The 27,278-nt window shown below is 38.9% G+C and overlaps 2 protein-coding genes across 3 annotated transcripts; one reads left to right on the top strand and one right to left on the bottom strand.

The window, feature by feature from the left end:
- Positions 1–2,326: 2,326 nt before the first annotated feature.
- On the bottom strand, positions 2,327–13,990 carry LOC139452504 (uncharacterized). 2 transcript variants are annotated; one of them, XM_071234006.1, is made up of 5 exons: positions 13,904–13,990; positions 6,355–7,405; positions 5,465–5,660; positions 3,618–3,787; positions 2,327–2,617 (listed from the first exon to the last, which is right to left on the bottom strand). In XM_071234006.1, exons 2-5 carry the CDS (start codon positions 7,385–7,387, stop codon positions 2,421–2,423), a joined length of 1,596 nt encoding a protein of 531 aa, XP_071090107.1. In that variant the 5' UTR covers positions 7,388–7,405; positions 13,904–13,990; the 3' UTR covers positions 2,327–2,420. The 2 variants fall into 2 exon arrangements, with proteins under 2 accessions (XP_071090107.1, XP_071090106.1); XM_071234005.1 differs by lacking the exon at positions 13,904–13,990 and having other exon boundaries at positions 6,355–7,414.
- Positions 13,991–14,246: 256 nt separating this feature from the next.
- On the top strand, positions 14,247–26,814 carry LOC139452032 (eukaryotic peptide chain release factor subunit 1). The gene is made up of 11 exons (XM_071233313.1): positions 14,247–14,626; positions 15,075–15,250; positions 15,614–15,753; positions 16,869–17,007; positions 17,734–17,924; positions 19,325–19,454; positions 19,892–20,047; positions 21,287–21,351; positions 22,920–22,992; positions 23,186–23,260; positions 24,362–26,814. The coding sequence occupies exons 1-11, from the start codon at positions 14,526–14,528 to the stop codon at positions 24,442–24,444; spliced, it is 1,329 nt and encodes a 442-aa protein (XP_071089414.1). The 5' UTR covers positions 14,247–14,525; the 3' UTR covers positions 24,445–26,814.
- The last annotated feature ends 464 nt before the right edge of the window (positions 26,815–27,278 follow it).

Genomic DNA, 27,278 nt, shown 5'->3' with positions numbered 1-27,278 from the left:
AAGGTCCCAGATATAACATGTGAGAAACCCATGGTCATTAGTATGGTTGATTGGTTTGTTGTTTTATGCCGCACTCAGCAATATTCCAGCAATATGACGGCGATCTGTAAATAATCGAGTCTTGACCAGACAATCCAGTGATTGACATCATGAACATCGATTCACGCAATTGAGATCGATGACATGCATCAACCAAGTCAGCGAGCCTGACCACCCAATCCCGTTAGTCGCTTTTTATGACAAGCATAGTTGCCTTTTATCGTCATATCATATCGTCAAGACACCTGATCCATTATGTCACCTCTTACGACCAGTACAGGTCGCCAGACACCAATTCTGACCTGGAATCACCACGGAGATATATAGTTGACGTACAGCTTGCAGTTCCTGTGGTGCTCTGAGAGAGAGAGAGAGAGAGAGAGAGAGAGAGAGAGAGAGAGAGAGAGAGAGAGAGAGAGAGAGAGAGACTGTGTGTTCCGAAGTGTACCACGATACCTTGCTCACGATCGGATACGTATCATGATACTTGCATGTGCTCTTATCTTCAGTGAGGCCCAAGATAGTTTAACCAAGACTCATAGTCAGGTGAATCTGAGATTTGAACCCACGATCATTGGATCATGGCCTACCTAAGGGACAAAGCTGCACAGCCATTAAACTAACATCTAGTCTCTGATTTGAACATATTTTTTACGGATAAAACAGTTGTTAGATTATGAAAAATAATAAAAAGGAGCCCAGAGACTCTTCATTTTCACATACTGCAGTAATCTAGATATTGCTAAATATTATAGACTTGCATGGGTTGTATTGGATATATTTGTTTCAGGCTCTCCACAGACTACACACCCATGGTCCTTTGGGGATACATGGCTAATGAAAACTGATATCTTAAATTCTTGTGTACAAGAAGAAGTTCCTGTGTGCCGACAGACTAAAGATCACATTCAGGGCAATCTGACAATTCGAACCCATGAGAAGCTGACCCTGACAGTACCTTGTACCACTATGCCACCTGTGCTTGTTTGCAGACCTGTCATTTGTTGTCTCAGTAGAGATTAAGTGTATATGTAGGAATCGTTAGTGGCTACACATGTCTGAAACGCTCGTAAAATATTGAGTGCTGCATAGGCCAGATTGTGACAAGAATTGTGATATGGAGTTACCCCCCTTAGTTGTTGACACGCCCAAAACTGCTTCTTCGAGAGGTTTTGTGATGGGAACGGTTTCTAGAAGGCTGGCTGTACCTATATAAGTGTGACACGAGGACAACTCGAGGCATTTTATGACCTAACTTGTGTCCAACTTGGACGGGAATACATATCTGATAAATACTTAATTCTCACCAGCTTCCAACCCTCTTAAATATTCCACTCCATAGACCCTTTGTATTACTTTTTTTAATTGTAAACTATAAACTGAGATTCAATAATGTTTTTAATATTCATTTATGAATTCTAACAATTTAGTTCGTACAAACTGATTTCTTGGTTAATCTTTGCATTTCAATTTGTAGATCACCTCGAAACACATTCCAAAGGAGGATTATGTTCACAAGAGATATTACAATATAAATACACTCCTTTCAGAGGTTAAATATTAATCCTTCTATAACATGGCAAAATTGTCTGCATTTTTACGAACCCTGTGATGTCGTGTGGGAAAGGTTTTTAAACAGTTTCACAGGTGGGCATGTTGTAAGAGGCGACTAACGGGATCAGGTGGTTAGGCACGCTGACTTGGTTGATGCATGTCATCGATCCCAATTGCATGGATCGATGCTCTTGATATCAATCACTGGATTGTCTGGTCCAGACTCGATTATTTATAGACAGCCGTCATATAGCTGGAATATTGCTGAGTGCGGCATAAAACAACAAACCAACCATCCAAGCAACTTGCCACCATCAAGACATCAGAGGAGAGGAGCTGACGGTGCAGTGTATGATTGTGTATTAGCTGTGTTACATGAGGACAAGACCCGTGAAGATTCCGGGGTAGAATAGGTCTTCAGCAACCCATGCTTGCCATAAAAGGTGACTATGCTTGCCGTAAAAGGTGACTATGTCTGTCGTAAGAGGCGACTAATGGGATCGGGTAGTCAGGCTCGCTGACTTGATTGATGCCTGTCATCGATCCCAGTTGCGTGGATCGATGCTCATGATATTAATCACTGGATTGTCTGGTCCAGACTCGATTATTTATAGACTGCCGTCATATAGCTGGAATATTGCTGAGTGCGGTAAAACAACAAACCAAACCAAAAGCACACATGAGGACAAAAATACAAACACATTTTACAATCTGAAAATGTGGGACTCCCACACCTCCACATTTAATCTAAATAAAGGAATGACTCTATTGTTATATGTTTATCACAGTCGTGCTTGAAACAATACAAAATATTACATCATCCCCTGTCAACTTGTCGGAGCTAGTCTTGACTCAAATAGTTTTTTCACAAACTGAAAGAGTTCACTTTCTTCATCCTTTGATGCATCCTGGGATTCCACAGCAACGGTAATATACCCTGACCTCATCTCAGCCAATATGGCGGACTTCACTTCTGTTAGTTTTGCAGACAAACTTCTTAAATTTGCTTTTGACAGCTGCGCCTCTGTAACAGAAAAAAACAATGAATTTTTAATTTGAGTTTGAAATATACTTCATGACTTAATGGCGTCGCATCAATCCACTGTAGTGAGTTAGCTTATTCTGTGGCATGTGATGGATGACTTCACCCAAAGACTACAGTAGGTGAGGTGAAATGGGATGTGGATGCCCCATTTTTATAGTGCTAGTCCACTGAGATATCATACCGAAGTTTAACATGGATACCCTTCTCAGACTCCGAGCCGACCAGTCCTTGTTTCATCCCCTCAACGTCATGTTCAAGAATATTGCACTCATAAAGCATGTGTGCGTGTGTGTGAGTGAGCCAGTATATATAGTTTTACGCTGCTCTTACCAGCAATATGCGAATGGGAACACCAAATATGGGCTTCACACTTTGTACCCATGTGGTGAATTGAATGCCGATCTTCGTTGTGATGAGCAAACGCTTCAACTACCAGACTACCCATTGCCCATTTTGAAATTCAAGAACTTTTTAAGGACTTTTCAAGGCAACATTTTCTTTTTCAAGTACTCAAAAAATGCAACAATCTTATTACTATTCAAACATGTTGACATGACTTGACACAGTATTCTCCAGCGTAGGCAAGAAGCCTCCACCAATTATTTCTCCAAAATGTCCAATTCTGAAGATAATAAGTAAATGGCTGACAAACCCAAAAAGAGAAATGCAAGGACAATTACAGCTTTTTCAAAGCCAAAATTTGACATTTCATACCCAAATCAAATATACTCGTGTTTCACGACCGCTGTATTCAAGGCCTGTGGCCTGAAGATGTGGATGTGTGAAATACTGGGAAGGCTGGGTTTGGAGCAAGACAAAGATACTGATGTAAAAGTATGACTTTCTATTTGAAGAATTTATTTTGCCAAAATCATGTACTGATATTCAAATAGTCACTGAACAGCCTTAGCAAACTGTAATTGTTAAGGCAAAATGATTTCAAATGAGGCTATTGTTGTACGAGATTCCTTTCCCTTACCTTTAGCTGACTTCATACGAATTGCCAGCAGTTTGCGGAGTATTTGATCAGTTTGGTGTATGACGTTTTCCGAGCAGCGGCGACGACTCTCCTCCTTCCCTGCCACATCCTCTACAACAGCCCGGACAGGATCCAACATGGCTGCTTCCATCAGGCTCCGCATCCTACAACTGGTTGGAGGGACAGACATGAGCAATATACAGGACTCAGTTATTGGGCGGGGCCTGCCATTATGTTCAGGAGTAAAATACACGAAAGAGAAAGCATGATTGTATTGTTACATCTCCATACAGTTTATGAACCACGGAGAGAAAGTTCACAGTTGGATAAAATATGTTTAAACAAAAAAACTACAGTTTAGGTAATGCAGGCAGCCTTCACTACAACACCCCTTGATGCAATAACGTTATTAAATTGCGTATTTTCAAAACTGTGCCAAATATGCAGGTTTTTGGTGTATGGTGAACACTGGATACATATTCAAGTCATCCCCACACTACTGGTGGACACATGATGTGTTGAAGAAGCGCAGAGATGTATTTGTGAAAAGAATGCATCATGCATGCTCGGGACAATCCTAACATCGCTGACTGTTAGTTTGACTTTGCACACAGGGCACACACACAATGTACACACAGCCACATGTATGATAGTGTTATATTGTCTCATGCTTCATATTCAGAATACTGGTAACCTTACATTTCTTCGTGTTTGAAATCAAGCACGACATACATGGGGTCCTTGTCATAGCCCTAATGTTAACAGTTCAAATACCGTATTCGACATAATAAGAGCCTGGGGCGCTTTCAAAATTAGAAATAGGGGGCTCTTATTAGAATATTATTTTGGTGGAAAAAAAACGTTGAAAGGTAAATTTCATGGTCAATGCAGACAGCCTGAAATGTTTATATACGACAGATACATTTTTTCTGAATTTAATTGCCCATAATTAAGGATGCATATAACACATGAGCGTGTATTATACGCGAACAAATAATTCTTGCGTACATTTATCAATCGGAAGGGGTGCTATTTGGGATTGTTCACTAGCCAATATATTAGCAAATATCGCCGTGGGCGCTTATTAGAGCGGGGGGCTTATTACGTCGAATACGGTACTATAGGAGGACACCTCGAGGGCCCCTGGAACCACGTTAATTCTAACACTGTTCTACACATACAGTCTGACTCATACTACATACTAGGATTTCAGACTAGAGGCTAGAGTTGCAGTCCGCACATAAAGCTGTCAGGTATTCTGGGATGAGAATGGATATTTTCCTTTTCATCTGTAACATCTTTGCAGTTGAGCATGGTGCATAATATGGGGGTGTTTACGGGGGAAGCCATCAAATTTTAACAAATTTGTGGTCACTAAAATTTGAGGAAATTCACGGAAGATTTTCATCCCTGGGTATTGTGAGAAGGATGTCCTGTATGTGCACTTGTGGAGATAAGTTCTGAAGTCATCCATGGACAAATCTTTGCACCTCCTACACTTCTTAGTGACAGGACAACGATGGTTGTCATAGAAACAGCTGGGATGTGTTCGGGTGTGTTGTGTTTTGGAGCTGGAAACTAGTTCCAGGCACCGTTTCCGATCATTGGCCCATTTGAAGAAAGAGTACATACATATGGTTGACAGCACTATTGGAAATCATATATCATATATGATAAATAAGAATAGGTTTCCACACAAGGATTGAGAAAGAAACGAACAGTTTGAGATGGGATAAATTTAAAAAACAAAAATTGTTCAGTTGATGATCGCAAGTACAGGTGGCCCACAGAGAAATATGAAAGATGCTAGAGACTGGCAAATCACTCAATATTTCCTGCCCACTTACCAACCATTCCTTGTGTCGTGTGTGATCGATATAGAATATTTTTCCCAGTGGTAGGCTGCACTATCAGGAACTTCCATTTTTGTTACCATGGTTACAATGACATTTTCCTCCACCCTTCCCAGGGTTCTCTGCTTGTTCCTGGCCACAGCCATGTCAGATGGACAATCAACATGCACTTCACAGAATCCAAGACCGTCTGCCATGAAAAATACAAAAGTGTTCCATGAATATAGAGAAAGGATCAGTCTTCATAAATACTTCATGAGCTTTTGTATCCACCGTCATACATTCAAAGCAGATTAGGATGGTTGGTCTGTCAGCACCAAACCTGTGAATGTGGGTTTAAAAAAAGTGGAAAACGTTTACGACCTCATCCTGCAGGGGGCACGGGTGGCCCAGTCGTCTAAGGCGCAGCGATTCGCTGTGCAGAGTTGCGTCCCTTGGGCACGCCAGAAACCTATGATTGTGGGTTCGAATTCCGGTTGGCCCCAATTATGTTTCTAGGTTTGTCAGCACCATACCCGTGCTCGTAGGTTTCGTCGAAGTGGTAACCGTCATAGACCTGCATCACTTCAGGCTTTCCTTCCACATCAAGCTGACACGCCGCTATATAACTGGAATACTTTTAAAAGCGGCGTTAAACCCAACTGACTCACTCACTCTTATCCTGCAAGAAGTTGACATGCCATGACAAGACTGATACACTCTCTTAAGCCGCAGAAAACAACTCACTTTTTATTGGACATCAGTGATATACAGTTTCGTAACATGAAGAGACTATTACTGTAAGCTTTATTGGAATACAAGATAACTTTCATGGAAACGATTTTTAATTCCTTCTTTCAACCATATTTTTAAAATTACATTTGACTACTGACACAAAAACTCACATTTTCTGGCCAGTTGATAATAGTCATATCTCATACTTCTGTAGTACATATTGTCATCAATAACAACCACCATTCCAATGTAGAGATCACTTTTGGTGTCTTCTAGTCCAAGACTGGTTATAAACTGGCGCCACAATGTCCCACTTGCTCCTGGCCGATTGGAATCCTGGCTTGTTGGCTCTGTTGAATCATCTGATGGTGTTGATGCCTCAACGTGTGACTGAGGAATTACGACATGTTGTGTGGCTGAGCCTGTGTGATGTGTGTGGTGTGTGTCTGTTTGATGTGTGTCTGTGCCTGTGTGATGTGTGTGGTGTGTGTCTGTTTGATGTGTGTCTGTGTGGTGTGTGTCTGTGCCAGTGTGATGTGTTTCTGTGTGGTGTGTGTCTGTTTGATGTATGTCTGTGCCTGTGTGATATGTGTCTGTGCCTGTCTGATGTGCATCTGTTTGATGTGTGTCTGTGCCAGTGTGATGTGTGTCTGTTTGATGTATGTCTGTGCCTGTGTGATATGTGTCTGTGCCTGTCTGATGTGCATCTGTTTGATGTGTGTCTGTGCCAGTGTGATGTGTATCTGTGCCTGTGTGATATGTGTCCGTGCCTGTGTGGTGTGTGTCTGAGCATGTGTGAAATGTGCCTGTGCCTGTGTGGTGAGCGTCTGTTTGATGTGTGTCTGTGCCTGTGTGATATGTGCCTGTGCCTGTGTGATATGTGCCTGTGCCTGTGTGTTGTGTGTCTCTGTGATGTGTGTCTGCCTGCTTGTCCTGTTCACTATCGGGGTGGGGAACCTTCATTGTCTCCAACAGTCTGTCCACACAACAAATAATTCCTTCTCGGTACTTCTTCCACAGGGAAACATCTTGAACCTGAGCGCTGTGGTCTATCAGCTGTTTCTCTGTGTGTGGCGGCATGAGTTTGTCATAGTCCACCACATGACAGCGGAACTCTTCTGACACGGAGGCTGCAAACTGAGACACTAGAGTTGTCTTCCCACTGGCAGGCAGGCCACACATCACCATGACACACCCGGGCATCCTCGACCCATGGAGACACTGAAACATTAATGAGACCGTAAACACAAATAAAATATTTCAAGAACAGGTCAAGACTGAAAAATATAAACCAAAGTCATAATACTGAGTTATCTTATGATTGAATGGCTGTCCTCATCCTATATCAGTTGTTTAAAATCATTTTGACTTCCCTGTTACCATTATGTGAATCAGAACACGTATAAAGAAAGACAGTCTTCAGCCATATTTTTACTCATCTGAAATATAGGAGTATTTCAGGTCATATGTGTGGTTAGTCTCTTATCATGATCAGTGTATCAAGATACGTATTGTATTGTGATCAGCTTTTTGAGATATATATCTTAGCAAAATCAGTGTATCTAATGATCAGTGAGTGAGTGAGTGAGTATGGTTTAACGCCGTTTTTAGCAATATTCCAGCAATATCACGGCGGGGGACACCAGAAATGGGCTTCACACATTGTACCCAAGTCAGGAATCGCACCCGGGTCTTCAGCGTGACGAGCTAACGCTTTAACCACTAGGCTACCCGACCGCCCCATCTAATGATCAGTGTATCAAGATACGTATCATATCATGATCAGTGTATCAAGCTACGTATCATATCATGACCAGCATATCAAGATATGTATCATATCATGACCAGCGTATCAAGATATGTATGATTTAATGACCGGTGTATCAAGATATGTATCATATCATGACCAGTGTATCAAGATACGTATCATATCATGACCAGTGTATCAAGATACATATGTCATGACCGGTGTATCAAGATACGTATCATATCATGATCAGTGTATCAAGTTACATATCATATCATGACCAGCATATCAAGATACATATCATATCATGACCAACATATCAAGATACGTATGATTTAATGACCAGTGTATCAAGATATGTATCATATCATGACCGGTGTATCAAGATACGTATCATATCATGATCAGTGTATCAAGCTACATATCATATCATGACAGGTGTATCAAGATATGTATGATTTAATGACTGGTGTATCAGGATACGTATCATATCATGACCAGTGTATCAAGATATGTATCATATAATGACCAGTGTATCAAGATATGTATCATATTATGATCAGTGTATCAAGATATGCATTGTATCATGACCAGTGTATCAAGATGCTTATAATACCATGGCCAATGTATCAAGATACGTATCATATCATGACTGGTGTAGCAAGATACGTATTGTATCATGACCAGTGTATCAAGATGCTTATAATACCATGGCCAATGTATCAAGATACGTATCATATCATGACTGGTGTAGCAATATACTTATTGTATCATGACCAGTGTATCAAGATGCTTATAATACCATGGCCAATGTATCAAGATACGTATCATATCATGACTGGTGTAGCAAGATACTTATTGCATCATGACCAGTGTATCAAGATGCTTATAATACCATGGCCAATGTATCAAGATACGTATCATATCATGACTGGTGTAGCAATATACTTATTGTATCATGACCAGTGTATCAAGATGCTTATAATACCATGGCCAGTGTATCAAGATACGTATCATATCATGACTGGTGTAGCAATATACTTATTGTATCATGACCAGTGTATCAAGATGCTTATAATACCATGGCCAATGTATCAAGATACGTATCATATCATGACTGGTGTAGCAAGATACTTATTGTATCATTACCGGTGTATCAAAATCAAGGCCGTAGTTACCGGTAACTTTGTTTTACAGGGGGAGCAAATATTTGTACAAGTATCACTTGTCCCCAACTTGATACAAATAAAACTGTTTTCTATAAAAAAAAATCCAGGCGGGGCAACTGCCCTTCCCCCCCCCCCCCCCCCCCCGGCTGGTTACGGCATTGAAGATACATATCATATCATGATCAGTTCATCAAGATAAGTATCATATCATGGCCTTCCATATCTTTCATCCTGAGTGATTATACACCACTTGGGGACAAAGGTTCATTTTGTGACAGATTCAGATTCGAGATATCAATGACATCAGAATACGTATCTATCTCAAATAGAAATCTTCGTTGAAATAGACAAATACATAGCTTGAGAGTTGGACCAAAGGAAAGGTGCATTTGTGATAAGGAGATAAGGATTTTTATTTGTTGTTTAATGCCACATGCATCAATATTCCAGCTATATGATGGTGTAAATAATCAAAGGCCAAAGTTATCTGGAGCCCTGTTGTAGTGATGACAATCTGTTGAGTTTTCATCATCAATCATAACTGTCAAAAAATTATTTATTCAACCAATAAATAAATGATCATAAAGAATTTTTCATATTCCTGACATCACACTTCTAAGTACCTGCTCTTATCATGAATTGAATTATTCCAAATTTGTTTTGCAAGCAACATATTTTAACCACAATCAATAGTTAATTAATATATTGTGAGTCCTTGGATATAATACTTAATGACGAACATGCCCATTTCTGTGTGTGTGTGTGTGTGTGTGTGTGTGTGTGTGTGTACTATCATGAATTGAAACTTCCAAATTTGTTTGCAACAACATATTCTAACACAGCAATAGTTACTCAACGTATGGGTTGTCCTGTGACAGACATACACACAGACACGAAAAAAAGCATTGTAAAATGCATTTGTCAAAGGACTGGTGCTCATATTGACTGCCTGAACAGGTATAGTAATTTACACATTAATGTTATTCAACATACAGTGTATCTGTATTATTTATCATGTCGTCTAAGCAGATATAGATCATAGGAAACACATCCAATATTATCTATTTGCAATTCAACCAGATGTCCCGAAACAAGTATTCAGTCTAACTGGCAGTGAGCCAAGAAAGGTTTTCGACTCTCATTCCACATTACACATTGTCAGAGCAACGTGACTTTCCACACGTGTTGACTGGGGGAGGAATACTAACTATAAGCATCCAAAATAGATCATACCTGTCTTGATATGTACACACTGACACAAGTTCTGAAACAATCCACAACAACAGAGAATCATGTGGTCATTGCACAACGGCAAGAAATGCGAAACCAGATGACCAAGACACATCCATTGATAACTGGCAATGTTGCACCACACGGTCGCAATCACTTGCTACATGCGACAGACAGAAGTATTATCCCGTTGCCATGGTGATAATATATAACATAGAGGAAATTGATGTTGTGAATTGCAGATACAACTGGACATTATATTTAAAACATTTAAGAAATAATATATCACGGTCTTGTATCAGGTTTTGTTTGGTTTGGTTTGTTGTTTTACGCCGCAATCAGCAATATTCCAGCTATATGACGGCGATCTGTAAATAATCGAGTCTGGACCAGACAATCCAGTGTTTTACATCATGAACACCCGATCCCGTTAGTCGCCTTTTACGGCAAGCATTGGTTGCTGAAGACCTATTCTAGCCTGGATCTTCAAGGGACTCTTGTATCAGGAGAAAGTCAAGTCTGCGAGCCCGAGTAGTAATAACAATGAATGTTTACTTCAAAGTGTGTAGTGTACTTGCAATATGATTGCCACAGAATGCCCAGCATACATGTACAAGGATTGTGTGCTAATGAGAATACCTATAGTGTAGTTAAACTAAACTAGTGGCACAGTTTAATACATGACTCACACAGCAGTACATACATGCGTATCACAGTGTCTGATTCACATTTCATCTGATTTGTAACCTATGAAACTGGGGAAAAATTGCAATTTTGTTCAAAATTGGGATATTACAAAAATCTCATTTGCCTAATTTCAGAGGTATTTTGACATTTTATTTTGACAGGGCATTCAATGTTAAACTAAGCATCAAAGCCCCCCCCCCCCCTTCATAGGCCATGCTCATATTATCAGAGAAGACATGTCGACTATAGTCCGTTTGCTGCAATATCGTACCGATGAAATGCAAAACTGATATTAATCCAAAAGCAACAATTCATCATACATGGCATGAAAGTTGTTTATTTGTCCATACCAACTCGTCACTATAATTTCAGATATTTTCATGAATTAGGGAAAAGGTTCTTTAACAAACTTTCATGTAATAGTTGGTGTTTTAATGCATGTGATTACAAGGGGGTCTGCACTGTAAACTGAACAGCCCTATATTCGCACATGAAATTTGTGTGTGTTAGCCCCTTAGGCCAGCCCACTACTGTCTTTTCTGTATTAAAATCACATCAAATGAAAAGTCTAAATCAGAAGCATATCTGTCTGTAGTAGTTATGAAACGGAATATAAAATGAGAATCTGTAAAATAGTATCAAAGCAATGTTAGTGATCTTCTTGGTATTGCTATTCGGCTTATTTCAAATGCAAATAATAAAATAAATAGAATGAGCTCAATGTATCAGTACAATATGGTGCATGATGAAATTCACAGCTGATTTGAAAGAAAACCTTGGTATTTCACGTTCATGATTATTGCAAGTCGGAGAGGGTGCATAGACAAAGTTGGGACTGGAGTTAAAGCTTTATATTGTTAAAGAGATGGTTTAGATCATGCAACTGTTAGTCAAATCATTATTTCAGTTGACAGTAACGGTGACATAGACAATGAAAATATTTCAGCATAAACGTTTTGAAACTACTCCTATGTTCCGAGGTGGCCTATAGCTCTTATGTTTATTGCGAAGACCCCATTGTAACAACATGCATTGAAACACCACAATTACATGATCGTTTGTTAAACAACTTTTTCTCTACTTCATGACAATGTCTGAGATTATGGTTACAAGTTGGTATGGAAAAACAAATAACTTTCATGTCATTTAAGATGAATTATTGTTTCCGGATTCATATCTATTTTGCATTTCATCGGTACGATTTTGCAGTAAAAGGACTATAAGCCATCACATCAGTTACATATAACAATATGAAGTTGGATTTTTTACTGACATTTTCTGCAGAATTGGGGCTGAATCCCTACCTAGTCAGATGGGAGTGTTTTCCATATTCTGCAGAAGCATGTGATTGTAGGTCCTAGTCGTCAGTAGTTGGCGAGTGTAATATTTTTGTTTTGGTCAGCAGTAGTTAGTGAGAATAGGTTTGTGTTCTAGCTAGCTAGTATACGTTGTTATGTTCTGGTTAGTTCAGATTTTCATGTCCTAGTCAGCTGTAGTTAGTTAATATAGTTTTTACGTCCGGGTCAGCAGTAGTTTGTATAGTCATTTTATGTCCAAATCAGCATTAGTTAAGGAGTACAGCATTAGAAAATTGGCACTAGTCCTATAGTCCTTGCCAAACCGCCCAATAGTTAAGGTATCATAAGGACTAGTAAAAATGTGCCCTTTTAATGGGTTTTGCTATATGTTATCATTATAAGGACAAATGGACTAAAAGTGTTAGTTTCTATTGCTGGAGTATTGGTTTTGCTATGCCTTAGTCATCAGTAGTTAATGTAAGGTTTTATGTCAAAGTCAGCATTACTTAGTGAGTATAGATTGTTTATGTCCCTAGTTAGCAGTATTTAGTAAGTACAGTGTAAAATAATCCCCAAGTCAGCAGTAGTAATTAAGTGCAGTCTTAAATAGTCTTCTATTCAGCAGTAGTTAGTAAGTGCAGTGTTAAATAGTCTTCTATTCAGCAGTAGTTAGTAAGTGCAGTGTTAAATAGTCTTCTATTCAGCAGTAGTTAGTAAGTGCAGTGTTAAATAGTCTTCTATTCAGCAGTAGTTAGTAAGCGCAGTGTGATATTATCTCCTTGTCAGAAATAGCTGGTGAGTCTAGCTTTTCATCTATTCAGCAGTAGTAAGTGATTCTTTCTCTTTGAAGAGCAAATTTCACACACAGCAAACATAGTTGACACAAAACACAAATAGGCCTACATGTATGTATTTAAGGACACACACCTTAATTGAAAAAAAGCAAAGGCAGCTTTTTTTTTCAAATTGTGCTTATTTCTAAACTTTAAGCAAATTGCTAATAAAAATATAGGTAATAAATGATGTATACATGAGACAGTCGTATACAATGAATCTACTGCAGAAAGTGAGAGTGAATGTCATGTGATCACTAATCCCAAGGGGAAAAGACAATAAAATACAATACAAATCAAAATATGCAAACAACATTCGGCCAAGGAAATTGTCCTTCATTGGTAAACAGACATTCGGATAATGCTAGACTGAACTGGACATCGTGGCTACCAGATAACATTCACAAACTTCAAAAACACTTCGATCTAGCAGATTCTGAGTTGTTTTATAAACCGTACTCTAAATTGAAGGGATCACGTTTATAGAGTTTTGAATCTCTGAAAATTCATGACAAACATAATCCCTGGTTCGGCAAACCGAAATTCAATATTTCTGTTGTTAATCTTTTTATTTAGAGATCGCTTATTGCGCATGGTCTCTGCTTCAATTTAATCTAAGAAAATATTTTTAACTTTTATTCATTTGAGTTTCATTGAGTACATTTACATAACACCACGGTTGTCTGTTTACTAATCGGGCAAACGAAGGGTTCTACAGTTCAGACAACGAATCAATGAAGTGTCCATTTGTTTACATAAATATGACAGGTCTCCACTGACAGATCTACGCCAATCAGCACACGTGTGAACACCTGGAAGCCGCCATGTTAGGATCAATTCCGTACTCGCATGTTTTGCGCATTTTAAGTACGAGCGATCTTATTGGTAGAAATTACATTTTATTTAGTCCAACAACTATGTCGATGAATTATATCTTATATGATAGCTAAAATTGTGTCTTATAGAAACAGATAAATATATTTTTAAGTTTAAGTCGGGTATGCACAATTTCGTGTGTTTTCTATGGCGTTTATTTTTAGATCATTGCCAAATGACCAATGAGATGAGTCGTCTTGTCCTGTTTCGGCGTTGTGCCATAACGTGACGTCAAACTTCATTCACATGGCTTGGCGAACTTCATCATTGCACAATTCCATGTAAAAGTTCTTTATTTAAGCCAGTGACATTATTTACAAATTTCTCATGTGAGTATTTTGAAAACAGAGGTCGTAAAGTAGGAATTAAAGAGCCATCTTGGCTAAAAACGCCTTTTCTGGGGCGAAATTAGATTGTAAACCCTTCACCATACGGGAAGGGGACGACACGCGTGACGAAGGTATTTCCGTCGTGTCTACCTGTTGGATTCAGCAATAAAACATGGCTACAAATGGTGTAGATGGAGGCGAATCAAGCGCCGATAGAAATGTAGAAATCTGGAAAATAAAGAAGCTGATCAAGAGTCTTGAAGCGGCGAGAGGGTAAGAAACAAATTATTTTTTTTTATCCCACGTGAATTGTCAGAATTTTCACATCGGACGGTTCCCAGTTAAAACTTGATTTTTACAAATTTCTTTTTGTTTGGATCGTTCTTCACATTTCAACAATTGCAGTGATAAAAGAAATCTTACTGGATCTTTATACCATTGTGTCAAAAAATTCCTCCATGTTCGTCCCATATTGTTCATAGTTTGTACTTGTTGAACTTTATGTCATGGGATTATTAATTTGTAATTTATATATATACCAATATGTTTCTTTCAGCACAACAATTCTCATTAAAAAGGTTTGTTTGTGGCTTTGGCTGTGATCATTAAAATGTGAAGTAAACACAACCACGAGAAGACATGACCTTCCATGAGTGATTGTTGTTTGTATCAGAATTTACATAGAGAATGTAGATAACCTTTCAACGTTTTTATTCTTCAGAAATGGAACAAGCATGATTTCATTAATCATCCCACCGAAAGATCAGATATCTCGAGTCAACAAGATGTTGGCTGATGAATTTGGGACAGCATCCAACATTAAGAGTCGAGTTAACAGGCTATCTGTGTTAGGGGCAATTACATCTGTACAGCAGAGACTCAAACTATACAACAAAGGTAAAATATTATTTTAAACGGAGATAGAACTTGTCCCTTGTCCTATAGTCCTTGTCAAACTTCCCAATAGTTAAGGTATCCTATGGACTAGAAGAAATTTGCCATTTTAGAAGAATTTGCTATATGCTATTGGGCGGTCAGACTCAGTGTCTTGGTTGATTAATGTGTCATCGTTTTATGTAGTTTTCATCTGTTCTTGATAAGCGAAATAATCAAGTACTTTTTCACTGAAATTGGAACATTTTTTAATTGAAATATTGATGAAGTGACTGCCTGATGACCAAAGCACATCACGTTGAACACATTGGGAACATTCGGGACACTTGATGTATGTTAATAATTGTTTTTGTGTTTTCTCTTCAGTTCCTCCCAATGGTCTTGTAATATACTGTGGCACAATCATTACGGAGGAGGGGAAAGAAAAGAAAGTCAACATTGACTTTGAGCCGTTCCGGCCGATCAACACATCCTTGTATTTATGTGACAATAAATTCCACACAGAGGTAATTCCTATTTGTGTTACCATGGTTACTGAGCGATGCAGTATCAGTGTTGGAAACATTTTAGTTACAATGCAAGCTTTGTCTCCATAGGCTTTTGTGACACAATTTACCATTAAGAACTTTATTATACTCTCCCAATTAATTAACTCTGTAGGTCAGGAGATGTGGGGGGTTGGGAACGGTGGGGTATCCTAGTGGTTAAAGCGTTCGCTTGTCATGCTGAAGGCCGAGGTTTGATTCCTCGCATGGGTACAATGCGTTGGGCCCATTTCTGGTGTCCCCAGCTGTGATATTGCTGGAATATTGGTAAAAGCGGCTCAATACAATACTCACTCACTCACTCCAATACACTGGCAAATGGATCTGTTGGATCAAGGTTTCACTCTGTATTTGTGAAAGAGATTACAGCGTATATTGGCCTCATCTCACCTTTGAAGATCCGGGTCAGAATAGGTCGTAAGAGACGACTACGCTTGTTGTAAGAGACGACTAACGGTATTGGGTGGTTTGGTTGGTGCATGTCATCATATCCCAATTGTGTGGATTGATGCTCATGATATCAATCGCTGGATTGTCAGGTTCAGACTTGACTATTTACAGACTGCCATCATATAGCTGGAATATTGCTGAGTGCGTCTGAGTCATCTAAGACTCCTAAATTTGATATACAGATTTGTGTCCCTTGGGTATGCCAGAAAATTGTGATTGTGGGTTTGTATCGCAGTTTCCCCCAATAATGTTTCTAGGTTTGTCAGCATCATACCTGTGCTCTTGGGTTTCACCAATGTGGTAAATGTCTGAGATGTGGAAGGAAAGCCCGAAGTGATGCACATTAAGCTTAGACGCCATGATATGAATGGAATACTGACCTAAGTGGCATTAAACACAACTTGCTCACTCACTCTTTTTGTTTAAACACACACAAGATTGTGGATATGAACTTGTTTCAGAAATTATTTCAGAAATTAATTAGATGCCTCTCCCTGAAGTGTGCAAGACTTTTCCATCAATTCATTGAATTTACCCAACATTTTTTGACATTATGCAAGGAATGTGAAGGTACTTGTGATTCTATAATAATAGTGGTACAACCCCTACTATTGTCTCCGTTTCAGGCCTTGACAGCACTATTAGCTGATGACAACAAATTCGGGTTTATAGTGATGGATGGTAATGGGGCATTGTTCGGCACACTATCAGGAAACACAAGGGAGGTCCTTCACAAGTTCACAGTCGATCTACCAAAGAAGCATGGTAAGTTGTCAGTAGCAGTGACATGGAATTCATAACTGATATACATGCGTGAAGATTCTAGGCACAGCCTTGTGGTTAAAGCATTTGCTTGTCTCCCTGGTGACCAGTTTCAATTTCCCATTTGCGAAGCTCTTTGTGACAGCTCTCCACAGGAAAATTGCTGGAATATTGCATAAAGCATGTACAACAATTCTCACTCACTCATGTTGGTTCTACATTTGAATGAGATTTGACCTTTTTCTTGTGATGTCAGCACGGGGAAGAGAGAGGAATAAGACCTGGATTTTGCTTGTCCATGCTTGTCTCACCATTTACTATGGGTGTCATGGGGCGTGGGAGTCAAATAGGTCCTTGTCAATGATTTTTTCAAGGCATTTTAGAGGCCGATAATCAGCCCCATGTCAGCATCACAATTCGGTAAAACTTCCTATATTGGAATTAAAGATATCCCAAGTAAAATTAGTATCTGATTATTTAATCGGCTTAATATGATATAGATTTGCATTTTGACTAAGGTTGATGTTGCATTTAATGTAATATAGACAACCTGTAGATTGGCATGTATCATAACTGAAGCTTTTGGTTTTGAGATTTCCTGTTCTGCACTTGATTATTTACAAGCTGCTGTGATATAGCTAGAATATTGCTGACAGTGGCTTTTTATAACTTTCATTCACTTTTATGGTATGATTTCACTGAGTCAACATTTCCTTGTTTACTTCACAGGTAGAGGAGGTCAGTCAGCTTTGCGTTTTGCCCGTCTCAGAATGGAAAAACGACACAACTACGTCAGAAAAGTTGCCGAAGTCGCAGTACAACTCTTCATCTCAAATGACAAGCCAAACATTGCAGGTTTGGTGCTTGCCGGTTCAGCTGACTTCAAAACAGAACTTAGCCAGTCCGATATGTTTGACCCTGTAAGTGAAATCATTTCAGTGCATATTTGTCAAATGTTATTTGCATCCATATGTTGCAGTGCGCAGTCTTGTGTAGATCCCGGGTAGAATTGGTCTTCAGCAACCCATGCTTACCATAAAAGGCGACTATACTTGTTACAAGAGGCGACTAATAGGATTGGGTGGTCAGGCTTGTTGACTTGGTTGATGCATGTCGTCGTAGTCCTATTGCGGGGATCAATGTCAATCACTTGATTGTCTGGTCCAGACTTGAGTATTTACAAACCGCCGTCATATAGCTGGAGTGTGGCGTTAAACAACAAACAAACAAATAAACTGTAGGAAAGAGCAATATGTTTTCAGAATCGTGATTTACAGATTAGTCAACTTTATTAAACCTACTGTGGTGATTCTGGGCAGACTTTTAGCATTGACTGTGGGAAGAGGTGACAAATGGTTCGTTGTCAGACTTTGTTCATTGGTTGTCATTGTACTCCAAAGATATGGGATGTTGCTCATAATGTCAACAACTAGTTTGTATTATGCATACTTGATTTCCCAGTGGGGTTTCGGGGTTAGGTCTCTAACTACCTATGCTGACCTCCCTGTTGAGGTTAGGATAGGTCCAAGTCACATGAGTGGATTGGGTGACTTGGTTGATAGCATGTCCTAGTACCCTGACGAGGAGGATTGTTGTACATAATAGGAATCACAGGCTTGTGTGGTCCACGCTCATTTATTTACATCACGATGTCATACAGCTGGAATATGCTGACAGTGTGAATTCCCACTGACAAGACTGCGCTGGTGCGAGTGTTTACGTAAACTACAGATCGCCAATCTTCCCTGTACATGTTTAATTTTCCAGTAAAGTTGGTGCAGCTGTTTATCTGTTGTGCTATCAGTTGTGAACATGCAGCCTGCACATGGTGTAGTGAAGAAGAAAGAACAACATTGTACCATGGTTGAGTGCTGCGTGTAACAACAAAAAACTTGATTAAGAGATTAGAGAGTAGCCAACAGTCATGACCTTACGTCTATAAAAGGAGCATTTACCTCTGCAGGACTGTGAAGATCCGGGGTAGAATAGGTCTTCAGCAACCCATACTTGCCGTAAAAGGCGACTATGCTTGTCGTAGAAGGCGACTAATGGGATTGGGTGGTCAGGCTCGCTGACTTGGTTGATACATGTCATCGATCCCAATTGCATGGATGCATGCTCATGATGTCAATCACTGGATTGTCTGGTCCAGACTCGATTATTTTACAGACTGCCGTCATATGGCTGGAATATTGCTGAGTGTGGCGTTAAACAACAAACCAACAAACAAACAATACTCTTCATCAGTTAGAATCAGCATTGTTTTCAGTAAGTTTCTCGTATAGCTTTCTCAATCTGACCCAGCTTGCTTTCATTTCAGAGGTTACAAGCAAAAATTATCAAAATAGTTGATGTCTCCTATGGAGGTGAAAATGGCTTCAACCAAGCAATAGAACTGGCATCGGATGCCTTAGCCAACGTCAAGTTTATACAGGAAAAGAAACTCATAGGTAAGCAGCCTGTGTCATTCAGTCCATGCTGTATTCCTCCTTCACAGAATATTTTGCGGAAATTTCCTCTTGATGCTGAAATGTACTTGTCTTGCAGATAATCACTTTTTGTGCTAGACTCGTGCAGAAATTTGCATTTATTTGCTGCAGAATAAGGCAAATATGCTGCAGAAATGTCATGAAAATCGAATATTATTCCTCACTGTACTAAAGTTGCATGTATGTTTACACATTGTTACCGAAACGAGCAGTCAACATGAATTGTTTTTATCATTTTATGTTAAAATAATTTCAAACGGGCTGTGAAAAAGTGGATATGTTGCTGACTGAGATGTAAAACAACATTCAGTCTGAGTTGAACCCATGCTTGCAGAGAGATGGAAAGTTGATGTGATGTGATGTGACACTTTCACCTACAATTTATTCTTGTCTTTAAGGCCGGTATTTCGATGAGATTTCCCAGGACACAGGCAAGTTCTGTTTTGGTGTTGAGGACACATTGAGGGCGATGGAGATGGGAGCAGTGGACATCCTCATTGTGTGGGAGAACCTGGACATCCAGAGGTTCACGCTCAAAAACCATCAAACTGATGGTAAGCTTCATTACGAGGACAGGTTGGGGATAATCTTTATTTATGGCCATCTCTTGGGCGTTCCGGAAACCTATGATTGTGGGTTTGAATCCTAGATTCACCCGGGTAAAGTTGTCAAGCTTGTCAGCACTTGCTTAGGGTAAAAGTCTTGTAGTAGAACTTACGTGGATAGTCAAGGTTAGAACAAATAAATCCTCAGCAATGTATGCTTGTTGTCAGCAGAGCTCCAGATAAGCTGCGTATCTGCGTGAAATACGCATCAGAAATGCAGAAATACACAGTAAAATATAATCCAAGCGTATCAAATACGCAACGAACATTACAGATACGCTACAAAAATAAAACTTGTGCGTATCATCAAAATATTGTGAAGTAACCCTGCGTATTCGATTAGCAAATCAGCAACATTATTTTGAAATTATAAAGGGGCATTCCGTCAACCTTGCCAAACTCCACGATGACAGTTACGTCATTATCATTTGCCATCACACTTTCTTGTGGAAGTATCGTGGTATTTTTGAGTCCTATAAAGCTCTCGAACCCACACGACACCAGTTTGCAGGGACTAGATGAATAGTGTTTTTAAATATTTAACTTAAATACCCACATGTGTAAAAACTAGTGGGTAACAGAAATTTGAATACGCAGGTAGAATTACTGATACCCAATGATTTTAAAATGCTTGGGTAAAATACCCACAACACCAAAAGCTTATCTGGAGCTCTGTGTCAGAGAAGTTTTAGTGGACCTTGGAGTCATGCAGGCCGTCGTCGTGTAGTTGGAATATTGCTGAGTGCTTTGTCACACAACAGACACTGACAGTATTCACTTAACATGCTTAAGGCCTTAACATATTGATATGATTTATGTATCTTACTGTCAATTTAAGGATCAGTAATTTGGCTGTTGAAAGTGATCTTAATTTTTCAAATGTCTATTTAGAAGAAAATGCAACCAAAGAATTGTATTTGTCATGTTGATAATAACACCGTGATGTTGATCATCCTTTGTTAGCAGCAGCATTTCAATTGATCTTGTAACTTGAAAAAAACATACCCCACCCCCAAAATAGACATTGTTTCGTCATAACTCGGCATCAACCTTACTTTAATGGGGATCAAGGTACATCTACAATGACATCTGAGGAGAGATAAGTTCTTAGGTAAGCCTAGTTTGTGAAACTAGTATGAGTGTTTATTGAACAAAATATTCATTTAGTAAAACATTTTTTTTTTTCAGAGGAGAAAATTATTTTCTTGAAGCCAGAACAGGAGAAGGACAAAACATACTTCACAGATAAGGATGTGAGTATTGTCTTGGGAGGCTTGGGACATGCGCCATTCATTTATGCCTGACAGATAATCCATAATTCATTGTAGCTTGATGGTTATTCTCTTCATTGTGTCTAGGGAGTAGGGGATGATGGTCTGTGTGTTGTCCTGGTTATGGACAGTTAGCTGGAGGACTGCACGGTATTACTGGTACACTGCAACACCCTTTTCACACATGTTATAATATTTTTGTGTGTTATTGCACATTGGATAAAAATATGTAAAAAGTTTTGTTATTGTTTGTATCCTTCTGTGTAAAAGCTACACAGAAATTCATTCACAAATGATGTTTCCTTTCAAAATTGACTGACAAAATGGCCGAAATGCCAAAGTGATATTGCTCTGGTGGTGACAGACCAGGCTGAGAAATATTTATTTTAATACAGTCAAGTCTCCTTAATCAGACTTTCATTAACACTGACACTAATGATGGGAACCGATTAAATCAGTGCTATTTAGACCCATTAATCTAACAGTCTCGCACTCCAACTCTGACACACCTAATTTGCAACGAATTACCGAAATCACTCATAAATCAGTCTCGTTAATCTGACACAGTGATCAGCGTACTCTGTGGTCATCTGCCCGCGAGTACACATCCCATGTTTTGATGCGAGACGAGTCGGCTTGTAGCTGCATATTACAACAGCTGCAGAGATAAACTTGCTTAACAATAAACAATTAATGAACAATTAGTGTGTGTATCGTTATCTATCGTACAGTTGTCTGATTTTCGATCACGAAAGTTCATACTATTGAATTTTGTTTATCATACATACATGTAACATACTTGTTAATCTGACATAATCATATATGTCAGATTAACGGGACTTGGCTGTATGTGGAAAATAGGATCTGCATGTACAAGAAGTTGTTCCAAGAGTTTGTCATTTTCTATCAGTTTAACTCACTTCCAATTCATAGTGAAAGAGGGGAGGTGTGGTACTGGTAGCCTAGTGGTTAAAGGGCTCGCTTGTCATGCTGAGGGCCCAGGTTTGATTTCCCACATGGGTACAATGTATGAAGCTCATTTCTCAGCGTAAAACCATGCTCGCTCGTAGCAAAAGTGAAACATTGAAACTGGTTCAGAATGACAGCCCTCAAATGCTTTGATTTTAACTTGTCCTCAGTACATTTTAGTAGTCTTAGACTCGCAATCTAGCGTGATAAAACGATGAATAACGTGCCAGAGTTATCTGAAGAAGTCTGGGTCTGAATTGTATATCACCATGGTACATGTAGCATATGCTATATTTGGGAGTACGCTTTCTTAGGATAGTGCATATTCTAGCACCTTTTTGTAAAACCTTTTTGGGGATTCGTACCCACACTGTGATGAGACTAGAACTTGCACTTTAATGAAAAAGTGTAACACAAAATATAACCCGTCACATTTACCACTTTCTAAAAGGCATCATCAATTACGCGATTGTACAGCTGCAGTATTGCTGATTGGGGCATTAATCAACAAACCTTCAGTGCCTATGATGGCGCTGATTACCCGCACTAAGTATTGATTTATGATCAATGATTGTTTCCAGACGGGAGTGGAGCTCGAGCTAGTTGACCAGATGCCCTTACTAGAGTGGTTTGCCAACAACTACAAAAACTATGGTGAGTTATCTCCCTGCCTGCGCAGCACCTCCATACTCAATCATGTTTCAGGAGAATGATTCCTGATATATATAGAATGATAGCTGAAATATTGCTGTGTGCTGTGTTAAACCAGAAACCAACATAACAATATCATGTGATGAATGTTTGTAGAAATTTGATTCTTGGTTTGATAATCTGTCCGGTGTTGCAGGTGCCACACTTGAAATCATTACAGACAAGTCCCAAGAAGGAGCCCAGTTTGTGAAAGGATTTGGAGGCATTGGAGGTAGGAAATGTGGAATGAGAGGCAGGATGGAAAGTTTAAAATCAAACCACTTTTCAAACAATCAATTTTTAAATCATATTTGTTGAAGTAAGAATTTGCTTGCAACCTGGTTGTTTCGTGTAGTGAAATATATACTACTCAAAAGAACTTGAACACCTGATACTTTCAGAATACTATAGTTAATCTCTCATGCCATGACGGATTCACTAGAGTAATGTGAAAGTATCGAATGATCCTTAACTCCTTGTGACTAGTGTGGTGTCCTTTGCATTTGGATACAGTTGGGGGTACCCATGAAGAACTGGGTTAGAATGGGTCTTTGGCAACCAATGCTTGTCGTAGAGGCAACTAACGTGATTAAGTGGTCAGGCTTGCTGACTTGGTTGATACATATCATCATATCTCAATTGCATGGATTGATGCTAGTGATATCAATCACTGAACTGCCTTGTCCAGATTTGAATATTGACAAACTGCTGTCGTATAGCTGGAATATTGCTGAGTGTGGCGTTAAACAACAAACCAAACAAACACAGTGGGATTGGGTTGGTTGTGTAAATATTCGGTTACGTAGGAATATTTTTCTGTCATTTTCACTGTTTATGCCCCCTGTCACTCATGTAAGCTTGTTGTTTGCACCATCTTACTAATTTGCCTTCAGACCGCCTCCGTGGTCTAATGGTAGAGCATCTGCCCAGAGAGCGGAAGGTTCAGGGTTCGATTCCCGGCTGCGTCATACCAAAAGACGTTAAAAGATGGTACTTGTTGTTACCCTGTCTGGCGCTCGGCATTAAGGGGCTAAAACAAGTACTGGTCGGATCAGAGTCAGTATACTGTGTCTGAGTGGGATATTCATGTTAAACTGCGGCATGGTATCTCAGTGAGCTAGCTAGCACTTTAAATCGGCATCAGTCCGGACTAGTACAAGCAGCCACACAAACACACACACGTACATGCACGTTGCTATATAAGTGCAATAATCTTGGACGCGACGTTAAACCCCATTTCACCTCACCTAATTTGCCTTCAGAATGTTTGTGTTGTGATATACTAGCTAAGTTGCTTCTCGCCAACTCAGTGTACATTTGTGTCTTGTTACAGGAATTCTTCGATATCAAGTGGATTTCCAGAGTTTGTCTGCCCAGTTTGAGGACTACGATGACTATGACCTTGATGACTATTAAAGAACTTGTCCCGAAACTTACTGGTGAAGGAAGTTGGCCGCAGGTTCACAAGAACAGTTGTCTGGAACGTTGTTGAAGAGAAACATCTTCTTTAGAATTGTATCTCAGGATCTGCCACGACATTCTAGTGTTACAAACAAGCCATGGCACACCTATACCCTTAATGGGATGTGCAGGAAACAATTGATGGCCAAGCCCATATATTATCAGAAGGGAGATCAGGTCACTTTTGACCCTTTTCTTCTGATCTGTTTAATGTTCACATGTTAAACATTTGAACGGGAACTGAGAAATTCTGTGATCACTTTGTGAATTCAGTTCCATATTTGCTAAAGTAATTAATTTAATATGAAGACTTGTTTGCATGTTAGAAACCTAGCTATGTCAATGTAGGATATGAATTTGTAAACGACCATGAAGCTTAAGGCTATAATGAATAAATTACTAGACATATTAATCTTTGACAAGCAATTTGGGTGTGTAAATTGATGTCAGATTTACTGTATTGAAGAATCTGCTTCGTTAAGATCAATAACTTATAAACATGAAATAAAAAATGACCTCATTTTGAAGATTTGTCATTCAATTTGTTCTCTAAATTCAGTATGTCATTAAAAGAACCTGATTCAACTTAAGCCAAAAACACGTAGTTATGTGACCCTACTGCTGTATGTTGCTATGGTGCAGTGCCTGCATCAAAACAAAGCTGTCGCCTTCAAACTGGGTTCACAATCCAAACTGTAGATTATGTACATTTAGGTTGTAGCTTGCTGGCAATCGGCTCTTTGTCAATCTGTACGCCAAATAATTTGGAAGGTAAATAAAATGGCAGGCGATTTCATTTGCATTCCTAATGGGACTGGAAACTATTTAGCTATGTGGGAAACACAGAAGAAACTTACGTTTTATTCAATGTCAAATTTTCTGGATATGAATCATTTATTAACATTGAACATTCTTATGCAATATTAGTGACATTCTCTTACTTTTTCTGGATCGGTGTGAGAAATTATTGGTTGAGGCTGCTGGACTGAAACATTCTGATGGATATATCGGCCCTCAAGTCGGAGATGGTTCCAAATATATTAATCTTATGGCTGTTTTTAGAAGACAGAATGTGCTTTGAGATTAAGCACAAAACAATTTGCAGATATAAATTATGCGCAGTCTAGTAATTTATTCATGGTCTTGTTGGTAGCTGTTTGTGTTGAGATTCTTGCTTTTGACAAAAACTTTGTACATCCTTATTTCTTTTGTCAAAAGTTGTGGAAATTCTTGTGTGTTATGGGAACGGGATAAGTCATGTTGAAATGCACTGAAAATGAATACATGTAAATTAATGAACACATTTCATCACAACTCGAATCATCAAAAAGCATGGGTTCAATTTTGGGTTGATGTCTTATATCCAGTGGTATCCTAGGGTGTCCTGAAGTATTTTAAATCAAGTCAATTTTACACTCAAGTTCCTCACATTACCATGGCGTCCATGGCCAATTTAGATTCACATTTCATTCTGAGTGGTAAGTTGAGTCACTGGAATATACTAGTGAAAGGGGAGGTAATTGGAAAAGGGGAGGTAATCAGAATATGGCCAAATACCAAGTAGGTTGATTTCGTAGAGTTTTCACTTGAATGAAATTAAATTCTGATTGATTTTCAGCTACTGTTCAGCTGCTTTTCATTTTTTGGTTTTAGTTCATGGGAAATGGTCATTTTTGCCAGACTTCTTTAAAGTTGGGGTAAAGAATTCTTGATATTGTTTAATAAGCGCCTTTGGTACTATGTTAGTGTTTTGTTTCTTTTGATAGTATGTTGTAATTTTCACAGAAGTAGTTTTCCAGCCATTTTTATGAAATACCTCATCTTCAATGCTTTAATAACAATTATTTCTATTAGACAAAATATAACTCAGGAGATTTGTTAATTTGTAGAAATTCCTTTAGAAACACAAATGCAACCATTTATCCTTTGTTACTTTTTTTTCTGACGAGGAAAAGTTTTTTTGGTAAAGTTACTAAATCCCAGAATACATGTGATGCAAGTCTCATGTTGAGAATTGTTTCATTTCAGAATTTGAAGAATAAATCTGAATAATTCATTACCCCTTGTGTATTTATTATTTCCCAATGTTTTGATGAATAGTGCGGATGAATATTTTATGATGGGAAGAAGTCGAAGCTCTAGTATTTCCAGACCATCATTGTGTTTTTTTTCTATTGTACTTTCTTAGGTTTGGCATGACTCTCGAGAACTTGTTGTGAAAGTCGATTCCTGACGATCATTCCACTGGCGACACATGAATGCTGGCAGGCTTTCATTTGGGACACGAACTTGTATAGGCTTGAAAATAAACGGCAATAAATCTTATAGACTTCTTTTTTAATTGAACCTTTTAGGTCCCTAAGTGATAGTTTGCAAATGTAGTCAGTCACACTTGGTACTCTGTCCGGGATTTGGTTGCGTTCTCAGAACGTGACAGATACTGTAAGGACCATGTTTTGTCGATCACCAGTTTTGTCGATAAACAGCTGTCGTGTTATCTTCGGTTATGTTATTTATTACGGATGTAGATCACATGTAATGGTCGAGGAAAACAGTTATCTCCCTTTAAGGTATGTTATGCAATCGGCCAAGATCCATGTTCTATAGTGACAGTATTTGTTCTGTGAATATTTCTTGATATGTAAAGGAATGGCTTGTGGATAATCCATATTTTGACCTTTCAAAAATTGACTAGAATGAAATTATTGGCATGTTTTACTGGATCCTGGCTATCCAGTTATCTCATACTTGCTTGTGTTACTGTTGACGGAGCCTGATCTGATGTAGTC

Source organism: Haliotis cracherodii, unplaced genomic scaffold, assembly GCF_022045235.1.
Source record: "Haliotis cracherodii isolate W230 unplaced genomic scaffold, xgHalCrac1.p SCAF_9, whole genome shotgun sequence".
Lineage (NCBI taxonomy): Eukaryota > Metazoa > Mollusca > Gastropoda > Lepetellida > Haliotidae > Haliotis > Haliotis cracherodii.
The sequence above is the reverse complement of the archived record's forward strand: the minus strand, read 5'-3'. Positions and strand labels throughout refer to the sequence as shown.